General features: G+C 53.9%; 1 protein-coding gene across 6 annotated transcripts in view; it reads left to right on the top strand.

Annotated features, from left to right (window-relative positions):
- Positions 1–12,013, top strand: part of KIRREL3 (kirre like nephrin family adhesion molecule 3) — a 594,169-nt gene that overhangs the window by 553,205 nt on the left and 28,951 nt on the right. For all 6 annotated transcript variants that reach the window (XM_063728268.1, XM_063728266.1, XM_063728267.1 and 3 more), the window contains 2 exons: positions 824–974; positions 7,717–7,822. In XM_063728268.1, the coding sequence (XP_063584338.1) occupies positions 824–974; positions 7,717–7,822 (257 nt within the window). The remainder of the gene's footprint in view (positions 1–823; positions 975–7,716; positions 7,823–12,013) is intronic.

The raw sequence follows: 12,013 nt of genomic DNA, 5'->3' as shown, positions 1-12,013 counted from the left end.
AGAGCCTCAACTAATTACTAATTGCTTAACTAAACTGCAAAGACCCTATTCCCAAATAAGGTCATATTCTGAGGTTCCTGGTAGACAAGAATTTGGAGATGACACAATTCAACCTGCTGTAGGAGCCTAGTACTTATTTCAGGACCAACTTGAAGTGTGAGTTTGGTCAAGCTCCGTAGCCTCTGTCTATCTCACCTATTTCCTCCCCTATCCAATGGGAGATGACGGTATCTGTCCCACCTATGGTTTGATTCAGACTCTAATGAGATCAGGGAGTGAAACGCTTTGGAAAGTTGAAAGGATTTATATAGGCAAATAATCAAAAGGATGTGCACTGATTCCGCCCATATCCCCACCCACTCTGACTCCCATTCCCCAAACTGTGCCCCCTCTGCAGACTGTACCCACTCAGGGGCCACAGTCCCTGCTAGTTGCTTCCTACAGAGCCTGAGACTGTCACTCAAGCACCAGAGCCAAACAGATGTGAGTTCATTTCAACATGGGAACTCCCTGAAGCCTGGTTTCCATGAAGTCTACCCTGGTTTCTTTTGTGCTTTTAGCATGTGAATCCAGACTAATTTTTACATGATTGAAAACTGTCTAGTTCCTTTTTCCTTCCACAGCCCAGCACTTAGCCAGGCCAGGGAGCCAAGGGCAACCCCCGAGCTCTGCGTAGACATTGGCAGCCCAGGTCTCCTAAGCTGAACCCCTCCATCCACAGCTCCTCCTTCTGTCTAAGCTGGTACTCGTTCACCCCCAACCCAGGCTGGCCACCCCAGCCAAGCGACATGGAGCTTTCTCTCCCCTCTCTCCTTCTCCCAAGACCCTGCTTCGGGACGGCAAGAGGGAGAGCATCATCAGCACCCTCTTCATCTCCCCTGGTGACGTGGAGAATGGCCAGAGCATTGTGTGTCGTGCCACCAACAAAGCCATCCCCGGAGGAAAGGAGACGTCGGTCACCATTGACATCCAGCGTGAGTACCCACCCCTCCCCCAACCCAGCCCTGCCAGGCCCAGGGAGAAACACCCAGCAACTCTGCCCATATCCTGGCCCATCTGATGGCAGGAAATGGGTGAGGCAGCTCTGTGGATCTGCCAGCTTGTAGATACGGACAGGAAGGACCATCTTGTCCTCCTTACTGTCATGAGATGCAACCTCACAGATGAGGGTTTTTTGCAAAGGACGTCTTCAGGCCACATTTCAACACCTGTACAAGGTGGGACTTTCATACCAACAAATATGGTCAGCTGCTGCCTCTGCTGGCCTAGCCGGTGGCCCCCCTGTTGGAGAGGAAGTCTGAGTGGAGATGCTGGTATTTGAAGGGTCCTCAGGCTCCAGAATCGGCAAACAGCGCTGTGCTCTGGAGAGGGTGCACCAGTCACTCTCATGGAAGGGTCAATCGAGGGGATAAGAAGAAGGAAATCTATATGTATTATCTCATTTAATCTTTTTTTTGTTCTTTTGAGACAGAGTCTCGCTCTGTTGCCCAGGCACCAGATTGTGTAGTGACGCAATCTCAGCTCACTGCAACCTCTGCTACCCAGGTTCAAGCGATTCTCCTGCCTCAACCTCCTGAGCAGCTGGGATTACAGGCATCCATCACTACACCCAGCTAATTTGTGTATCTTTAGTAGACATGGGGTTTCACCATATTGGCCTAGCTGGTCTCAAACTCCTGACCTCAAGTGATCCGCCCGCCTTGGCCTCCTAAAGTGCTGGGATTACAGATGTGAGCCACCTCGCCTGGCCTTATTTAATCTTTACAACAACTGTTTGGAGAAGGTGCGACTGTGGTCCCTACCGTGGGAAACTGAGGCACCAAAAGGGTGATTAACTTGCCCAAGGCCACTTAGGTTTCAAATGCAGGCAGCATAGCTTTCCAGAGCCCACCCTGGTAACATCCTCTCCACACTCCTGCACAGCCAGCCCTCGGAGGACCGTGTAGGATTAATATTGACAATTATGATGCCTTAGGGCTCCACCAGCATCGCATTCCAAAACCACCTAACAGAGACCCCTGAAGGTCTCCTAAAAGTCTCCCTAAGGTGCCTGTCAGCCCCAGAACCAAGAAGAGCTCAGCAAGGTGTTCCAGGGGCCTTCCTCTCAGGACTGGATTAGTTCAGTTTAAAGGGTCGAGACTCAAAAGTGGACTTCTCTCCTCTGAGATCCCCTCCCTGCCGCCAAGCGTAACGCTACCACAAGCTGGTGGCTGCTTCTGCCCTGGGTTCTGAATTTCAAGGCTGGAGCTGCAGGCTGGCATTCATGTCCTCCTTAGCCTTTTATTCATTTTAAAGCAAGTGCATTTAAAAACACTTCCTAACAGCCCTGATTCCTCTAAGCCTTCTGGATTCTGGGCTCCAAGTGGCTCTCCAGGGACCTGGAGTCCAGAGATGGGGTCCAGGCCTTAGGGTTCTGAGAGCTCATCTTGGCAGCTGAGAGCAGAGGTTCCCAGCCAGTGTCTAGAATCCTAACAGACACCATTTAGATCCCAGAGGGCAGAAGAAATGGTTGAAAACCTCAGGTAGGCTCAAGACACCCACCCACAAAGGCTGAGTTCTTGGGGCAGTGGGGGGACTTCATCTTCACTGTCTTGCCACCAACTATTAGCAAATATCTCTGTCCCCCCTACAACACCTGACACACCCCTGTACCAAGGAGCCTTCTTGCATCCTCATTCACAAGGAGCCAGGGCCGCGGAGCTCTGGCCAAGCCTAGAGCTAGGGTGATGGAAGGAGGCCCCGGGGCACACAACTCAAGGAGGGTGGGCCCTGAAAGTGAGGCAAGGCCTCCTTAATCTCTGACCCTCGGCTCTTTCCCCTCACTGGCCCTGGCACTGGCCTGGGTCCTGGGTCTGAGCACCGCCTCCTCCTGTGTGGTGAGCAGCTGCGTGGAGCAGTAAGCCCCACTGCTGGGAAAGGTGAGATGCTGCGAAGCCAGGCAGTCCAGCGTCCAGGACGGCTCCACCACCCATGGGTGGTCTGGGCCTACGCCTGTCACATCACCCTAGGGGACTCTGGTTCCTTGTCTGATTTGGCCAAATGACATCCAAGGCCCCTTCTTGCCCTAGGACTGGCCACGGATCAGAGCTCTCTGTCCAGATGCAATCCAAATCAGGAGGGGGAGAGGGCAGGAGACACAGAGCATCCAAGCTTCCTACTTCCAGGCTGCCATTCGATTCACTGCCGCCACCACCACCCTCCCTTCTTCCCCAGCCTGTCCCCAACCTGATCAGGAGGCCTGTACAAAATGTTACAGACTCCTGGACAAAAGCGACAATCTAGCTGGCCCCCTGCGACAGCAGCGTAGGTCCTGGCAGGGAGAGGTGGGAAGAAGCAGTTTCCTGCTCCAGGCATTACCCCAGGAGAACCTCTCCAGGCAACAGGAAACTCTCCCTCCTGACCACAGCCCACCCAGCCTTCTGCACTCATGCCCACAGAAGATCATTCATCAGGGTGCAGGTGACAGTCTGCATCCAGAGGACACTGGGTATTGCCAGGCCTCTGGGCCCTTTCTGGCTTCCTTTCCAAGGACATCTCAGCCACCTTAGGAGGCGTCGGAATGAGGTCAGAGTGACACTTGGGGCCCAGCAGCCCAGTTTCCCAGACCAGCCTCGTCCAAGGCAGTACTGGGTAGTGGTGAAGCCCACAGCATTCTTCCTGCTTTGAACTCTCTGCCACTTACTGAGTGGCACTGACCCGGTTAGTTAACCTCCTTGTGCCCCGGTTTCCTCCTTTGTACATGGAAGTCATCATACTTACCTCCTAAGGTTGCAGTGAGGATTAAATGAAATCCTTCCTGTCAAGCCCCTAGTGCAGTGTCTGACACATTGTGAGTGCCCCACACCTATCAGCTGCTGTCAGGACACAGAGCTACAGGTGAGTGGTGCCCCTCATCAGTTGTCCCCACAGCCCTAACAGACAAGGGATCTTCATCCATTTGTCCCCGCGCTCACCGCCCCTAGCCTGAAGGTGCTTGTATGTGCTTGCCAAGCAAAGCACACATTCTCCACCCACTCCCTCCCTCCTTCCCCCTCCTCCTGCTCCAGCTCCTCCTGCATTTATTCGTTTGTTCATTCGGTCAGCATCCAACTGTTTACTAAGGACACCATGGGCTGCATCAGAGCTGCCTTTGTGAACCTGCTCATTTTCTCAGTCAACCAAGAAGCATCCAAACTCAGCAAAAGCACATTTGTTGTTTGTTTCTCTTGGTCTTCATATGTTACCCAACGGAAGACAAATCCCTCAGATTGAGTAATGGGAGAGAAAGCTTAACACCCCCAAAGCCTCACCACATCTGGACTCTGTATCCAGCTGCCAAGTTTCAAATGAATGTGCTACAAAATCACTGAGTCATGAAGATTCTCTCTTTTCCCACCCTCTCCTCCATGTAATACTTCCCCTGAAAACACACGCACGTGGACACACGCACACACGGGCGGATGGAAACACTAACAGACTCTCAGCTGTAACATCTGTTCAATGTGATCTCAGTTCCACCAGCTACATCAAAGCTGCCCTCCTGCAAGTTATGCTGCTGACATCACAAGTGAGATTAAAATCATGTTTAATAGTTGGATGTGACATAAACTATTTATACCTCTGGAGCTTGGCAGACTTCTGAAAATTTATATTCTGTACACCAGCAGAAGTGGAGAGAGAAGCTGGGGCACCTCTGGTCTTGGGGTGGAGGTGAAGATAAGGCCAGTGAGTGTGGAACCCTTGTGAAACGCTTAGGGGCAGGTGATCACCAAAGACGATGCTAAGAGGAAGGGAAAGTGCAGGAGAGCAGCCTCACGAGTAAGCTGATCATGGCAGGGTGTGATGAGGCATCGGGCAGCAGGAAGGTCCTACAGCAGTTGTGTGCCCCACCTCCCTCCCTCTCAGACCTCATCACTTTAGAAAGGACCCCCAGGTGAGGGAAGGGCCTCCTGGAACAGCCCCCCAAGTTCTGTGGCGGGTCCCTTGAGTCTATGGGACTGGCACGCACCTCTTCAAGCCAGACTTAGGGTAAGTACTCATATCCCAGAGTTGGCCTTCATAATGTGAGGGCACGGGCCGGCAATGCGTTTGGATCCATGTGGCAATTCCCAAGCTCCTCTGCCCCACCGCCTCTTCTCCAGCCCACAGCGAGATGCAGGCTCCTCCCTGGGTGTCCATGTTCTCTAGGTAGGGTCACACAGACGCCCAGATCAGCCAGCCAGCCCTGCATGGAAAGAGGGCTGGGACTCCTGATTCAGCCTTGCCCTGGAAACTAGGGTGCAGCTTTGAGGAGAGGCCGCGGGGTTCTGGGGGTGGGAGGAGAGTTCTCATGGCTATTCCTTGTCACCTCATCTTTCTGACCACTTGAATTATGCCTTACAGCCGGGATTGAGATCACAAGTGAGGGCACTTCCCTTGTAATTCCCCACGAAAGGCAGGCAGGCTGACCGCACCAGAGCAGATGTTTCCTGGATTTGTGGTCCCCCGCCCGGAACTAGGGAAAATGTGGGAGAACAGGCTCCCCGGCACAGTCGGCCACCTGCTTCTCAGAAAACAGAGTTCTCTCCCCAGTGCCTGCAGATAACAGCACAGCCCCTGGGGTCATCTCCCAGGCCAGCTTCTGTGCCTGGCACTAGGCGGGGAGGCAGGGTCCTCTTGGGCACCAGCAGGAAGAGGGCAGCTGAGCAGTTATGTGATCCCAACTCCAGGGTAAGGCCGGCTTGGTCTGCAGCTGAGAGGCTGAGTGTATGACTCTCTGAGGGTCTCAGGACCCCACCATAGTCCCAACCAGAGCCCAGACCAACTGGGCCAGCTGGGGCCTTGCTCCCTTTGTGGTGCCCCCATGGGGACCGAGAGAGACCAGCATTTTTCCTCATTGCCTCTGAGAAACTGGCTTCTTCTTTTTCTGGAAATAGGCTGGACCCCTAGAAGTCCTCGTGACTTTCCAGCAATTTGCTCTGCTTGTTAGTGGGGACTGACCCAGAAGATGCAGCCCAGGGCCCAGCCTGTCCATAGGGACGAGGTCCCGGGCTGCCCACTCAACTCAGCCAGACCTCTGGACCATGACAGGGAAAAAGGATGGGAACTGGCTCATTATCCCCTATCCCTCAGCGTGTGGATACCCCGGGGGTGCCAAGGCCTGGGGGCCACCGGGAGCCCAGCAGCAGGGGTGACACCAGCCTCTGGAGAGGATCCAGAGCCAGCTGCCCCTGAGCTGGGCAGGGCCAGGCTGACGGAAGCCCTTCCCACCTGTCTGTCTCTCTGCTGCAGCCCCCTCGAGCTGTTTCCATCTTTCCATCCTGCAGTGTCTGCTCCTCCTTCATATCTCTTTTTCTCGTTTGACTTGGTCTTTCTCTCTAACACCCTGTCATTGTCGGGCCCTGTGTGCTGGGTCTCCGTGGCCTTTTCTGCTTTTGGTCTGAAATCCTTGTCTGATTCACAGTCTCTGCAAACAGGTCAGTCTCTCCGTCTCTCCATCACTCTGCCCTCTGCTTCTCTAGATTTCTCTTTTTCTCACCCTTTCTCTGCACTTCTCAATTTCTATGTGTGTGTCTTTCTGTAACTCTGCCCATGTCTCTCCCTGTCCTTGTCACCTCCTCATCTTTGTCTCTCTCTCTCTCGCTCTACACACACACACACATACACACACACACATACACACAAGCATACACACACATACACACACGCATAGACACATACACACACAGACACACACAGACACACATACACATGCATACACACATACATGCATACACACATACACATACACGCATTAGACACACATACACGCATGCATACACACACATACACGCATACACACATACACACATACATATACACACATTAGACACACATACACACATGCATACACACACATACACGCATACACACATACACACATACATATACACACATTAGACACGCATACACACACATACATGCATACACACATACACACATACATATACACACGCATACACACACATACACACACACACACATCTCTCTTCCTCTATGGTCTCCATGTCTGTCGTCTGTGTACGTGTCTCGCTGTCGGCCTCCAGTCCCTTCCGTGTGTCTCTGTGTGTCTCTGTGTCTCTGGTTCTTGTATCCCCGACTCTTTCTCTCCCTGACTTTCTGTCTCCTCCCCTTCCCACCATTTAGCACTTCAGAGCCTGGCTTCTTATCATGTCAAATGAGAAAGCGAGCCCCAGCCTGGGGAGCTGAGGCCGTGCGCCACCAGCCAGGACTGAGTGGAGATGATTAGGCTGATGAAAGGGTGTAAATGCCACTTTCAAGTTAACAAATGCCCCAGAACCTTTACGGAAAAGAGATAATAAACAGACATTTCAAAGACAGTCTGCGCTGAAGTGAGGCTGAGTGTCCACACGCCCCTCTCTGCCCTGCACCCCTCTTCCCACCTCTCCTTCCTGGAGTATTTTGTTCCGCCCAAAAGTTGGAGGATGGGAAACCCCTGGGCCCAAGCCTGAGGCTTCCTGGCTCAGGGTTCATGTCCACGCCAGGCCCCAAGTCCACGGGGAGGCCCTGTTCCCACCTCCAGGACTGTCTGCAGCAGGCACCTCCCATGGAGCCCCCAACTTCCTGGAGACCACCAGGGCGGTGGCTGCTCTGAGGATCCCTGGGTGGTGGAGTCTCTGGCTCTACCCTCCATGTCACCCAGGATCTCCCTGCCCCCATTCTTTCTCCGGTCTACAAGTGACTCTCCTCTCCCTGCAGACCCCCCACTGGTCAACCTCTCGGTGGAGCCACAGCCAGTGCTGGAGGACAACATCGTCACTTTCCACTGTTCTGCAAAGGCCAACCCAGCTGTCACCCAGTACAGGTGAGAGTCACTGCTGAGGGGGCCCGGCCTGGCCACTGGCCCCCACCCCCATGCCTCTCACATGGGATGTCACTTAGGGTCCTCAGCATGGCTGCAGTGTGTGCGTGGTCCACATCGTGTGTCCAGTAACCTTCTTCCCTTCCCCTTGCACCCGCCTGCCTGCTGGCCATGTGGACCCTTCTTCTCCTTTGTGAGTGCACGTGCCCTCTTCCACTGGAGGAAGCAGGACTCACACCTTCTGCTTGAATAGCCTGTTTATTCCACACTCCGAACATAGGGAAGAGGCTCAGGAAAAAAAAAAAAAAAAAAAAAAAAAAACAGAACAACCAGGAGAAGCAGCAAGATCAGAACCTCCATTCTAGTCTTGTGCCCATCAAACTGGTGGTTCACCTGGGTAGGTCAGGATGTCTGGGCCCCAGCCCAGTCCAGTGAGCATCCGGGATCACACATACTCATGGCCCCTGTGTGTCTCTTGCTCACAACACGGATAAAAGCACCACTGTTTGATTTGTTTGTTTGTTTGTTTGTTTGGAGACAGAGTCTCGCTCTGTTGCCCAGGCTGGAGTGCAGTGGTGCGATCTCAGCTCACTGGCAAGCTCTGCCTCCCTGGTTCACGCCATTCTCCCGCCTCAGCCTCCCAAGTAGCTGGGACTACAGGCACCCGCCACCACGCCCAGCTAATTTTTTTTTTTTGTATTTTTTGTAGAGACAGGGTTTCACCGTGTTAGCCAGGATGGTCTCGATCTCCTGACCTCGTGATCCACCTGCCTCAACCTCCCAAAGTGCTGGGATTACAGGCATGAGCCACCGCACCCGGCCAAAGCATCACTGTTTTTGTTTTACTTGTTTCTGCCTTGTGACAGAGCTTCTTGAAGGCAGGAACTGCAATTTAGTCACTGATGGCTCTCAGCATGTAGCACAGCACATGGCATAAACCAGATGCTCCTTAGATGTGTCTGACTGATCCAATAAACACACAGGGCTGCTCCTCTGGGCGCCTTTCTTCCTGGGCACTGTCACTGCACAAGACTCTAGGAGACTAAGTGACTTTGGAGGCACTCAAGGGCAGACTCACCTCCTTTTGGGTGCCATGTGGAACTTGCCATAGCCCTGACTCAGCCTGGTCTCTTTCCACCAGACCAGGCTTGGTGGTGGATCCCAGGTGTCACCTCTGCCATTGATCTCGGTCATTAAGCTGCAGCATCTGCAAAGGCCAAGGATGCTAATGGTCCCAGCCTAGGAAATAAGCCGGCCTGGGGGAGTGGAGAACAGGGAAGACAAGAGCCAGTTTGGCCCCGGCAGGCAGAATGGAAGGAAATCAGCCACAAGGACAGCCAGGGATTCAGGTTGGACATGAGGAGGTGCTCCCTGCAGAGTGCATAATTAAGCAGCACTGGAGTCAGAAACCCAGGCAGAGCCCAGAGTCCCTATCCCCAAGGATATTTTTAAATAGGATGAAACCCATCTGTCCTGTCCAATTTAACCATTTGCTTGACTGGAGTCAGAAGAAAGATCAGATGACCTCCAGGGTCCCTTCTGAGCCAAGGACTCCAGGCTCCCCAGAATCATGTGGGTCCAGCCAGGTCCAGGGGGCAAGTCTGGTTTGGCTGTGGTCTGGCATCTATTCAGAAGCCACTGAAGACGCAGGAGAGGTGCCCAATGAGACTTCCTGGCCCTGGGCTTCCACGCTGCACCTGCCAGGCCTGGGTTTCTCCATCCTAGTTCAGCTTCTCTCCTCTATCTGCTCCCAGGTCTCTGCTCCTGGTCCCTAAACACCAGGTACAACATGCCCAGAAAATACCTGTCATGCTAGCTTCCCAGGGCAGCCCTTCACACCCACAGACCACCCCACAAGCACCCCTATTCACCCTCACAGCCGCCCTTAGAATGCCTGTTGGGCGCCCCAGAGACCAGGACACACAACTTTCGACTTTCATTTCTCCTCGCTGCCAGGCTCCGGTCACCTGGGGTCCTAGTGATGGGTATGCTGGGCAGACAGCAGGGCTGCACGCCCTGGGACCTGACCCCTCCACCCCCAAACCTGCCTCCCCCACCCACACCTGCCTACTGACCCGGACAGCAAACACCCAGGAAACCAAGTGCTGGGACTGATTCCCAGGGTCGCCAACCTCAAAAAAGCAGAACAGCAATGATAGGAAGGAGAAGAAGGTGGGAGGAGAGGAGAGGTCACCGCAAAGCACGTATGAGAAAATGTTAACAACTGGTGAATCCGGGCGATGGGAGGGTGGCAGTTAATGGGACTATTCTTGCAACTTTTCTGTAATTCCGAAGTTTGTTTTTTGCAAGCTGAAAATTGAATGAACAAGCAGAGAACATGTGGGCTTCCCTAGGCTACAGGTGGCCTGTGGGTCCTCCCTGTCGTACTCCCCTGGAGCTCACAGTACCACAGCCAGCCTCTCCTATACCAAGCAGGAGCTGGGAGGGGCAGGGAGGGGCAGGGTGCCCTGCAGAGACTCACTAGTTCTTCCTGGTCACCTTCCCTTGTGGCCTTTTGGTTAGTGAAGGGCCCTGAAAACACCTCACTGAGGGGTCATCTCCCTCTAGGACTCCAGAGGCTTCAGGGAGCCCCCTCCGGCCCCCAGGTTAATGCCAGAGAGCCAGAGTGGCCTGGGAAGGGAGGAGGCGGAGGGGCCCCCAAGAGCGGAGGTGGTGGGCGCCTGCACCCACCCACATTCGCTCAGCCCCTTCACTCCAGCAAGGTCTCACCAAGCAGCCAGGTGTTCAGATGCAATGTCTGGATCCAAGAAGAAAAGCCGTAAGCAAATCTCATCACAGAAGTACATTGATTTTTCCTAACTGACAAGATTACAGGAAACTTTGTTTCTTTACTTTCACTCATCTTGATAGCTTCCTCCCTGCTCTCACTAAGAGGCTGTCATCTCTGAAACTAGAGATAACACCCTCCTCCATCCCAGTGCCTGGAAAGGAGGCCTGGGTGGCATGTGGGTGTCATTGCAGATGCTCCTAGGGACCGGGAGCCCAAAGTGCTTTGGGGAGCTTTCCTCTGAGTCTCTCAGTGATCCCCAGCAGATAGCAGGATGTGGCCCCCCACCCGAGATGAAACCTTGGTCTATTTGAGGACAACCTGGCGGCTGTGACACGCCAGGCCCCCTGATTCTGTGATATAAATAATTAATCCTCCTACCTTTGTTCAGACCAAATTAGACATTGACTGGGAGAGGCTTAAGCTGACTCCACTTTCAGAGGGGCTGGGAGAGGTGGGGAAGCAACAGTGAGTCGGGGGAGGTGGGTGGAGAGAGGGGAGGAGACAAAGAGGAAAGACAGGGAAGAAGAAACTGCACCAAAATCAGAAGAGGCGCGAAGAGGGTGGGGCGGGACTCGCTCTTTAGCTCTTGGCCTGGATCCTTGGCCAGCTGCGTGGATGCAGTGGTTTGAGTGTCTGTGCTTTTGGCAGGGACCTCTCAGAGGATTTTTCAGTGCAGCAGGGGAAGAAAGACTGGCTGGGCGAGATGTGAGCTGGGGGCTCTGTCGGGTCCAGAGACACCTCCCCAAAAGACCTGGCTTGGGCTCCTGCGGACCCAGCCCCAACAGCGGCTCCCGTCCTCTTCCTTCTCCGGCTCCCTCACCATGAGAGGAGAGGACAGGGAGGGCAGGGAACCTTGGCGCCCGGAGCCAGCAGCAGTTCTGCTGATTACTTGGGGCCAAGCAGGTGGGGCTTCCACCCTCCGTGATGCTCCTGGTGAGGGGCCCTGGAAGGAGAGGAGAGGCGAGAGCTTCTCCAGGAAGCCCTGAGGAAGACGCATGCTTGGCCCAATCACCTGGGCCCAAACCCTCCAGCCCCAGCCGGGCACCCACAGCTGTGAGCAGCCAGGGCTCCCTGCCCTCCCAGCCCAGCCAGCTGCCCGCCTGGCCTCCCGCTGCGTCCACCACCTGGCCCCCTCGCCTAGCAGGGTAAAAGGAACTGCGGGGCTGGACACACTTCCCCAGCTGTGCCTGGAACTGAATTCATTTGCCGCAGGCGGGGGCCGGCCTGACTCTTAAGTCTGGTCATTAAATCAAAGTTAGAGATTGAAACGACACATGAATAACTCATAATGGTTTGTTGGGAAGCTTCTTAAGCTCTAAGGGAGCTATGGTTTGCTCTGTTGTTAAACTACAGTTGTTATTATTAATTGTGTTCTTAATAATTACCCAATATTAATTTGCAAT

Source organism: Pongo abelii, chromosome 9 (assembly GCF_028885655.2).
Source record: "Pongo abelii isolate AG06213 chromosome 9, NHGRI_mPonAbe1-v2.0_pri, whole genome shotgun sequence".
In the NCBI taxonomy this organism is placed as follows: domain Eukaryota; kingdom Metazoa; phylum Chordata; class Mammalia; order Primates; family Hominidae; genus Pongo; species Pongo abelii.
The sequence above is the reverse complement of the archived record's forward strand: the minus strand, read 5'-3'. Positions and strand labels throughout refer to the sequence as shown.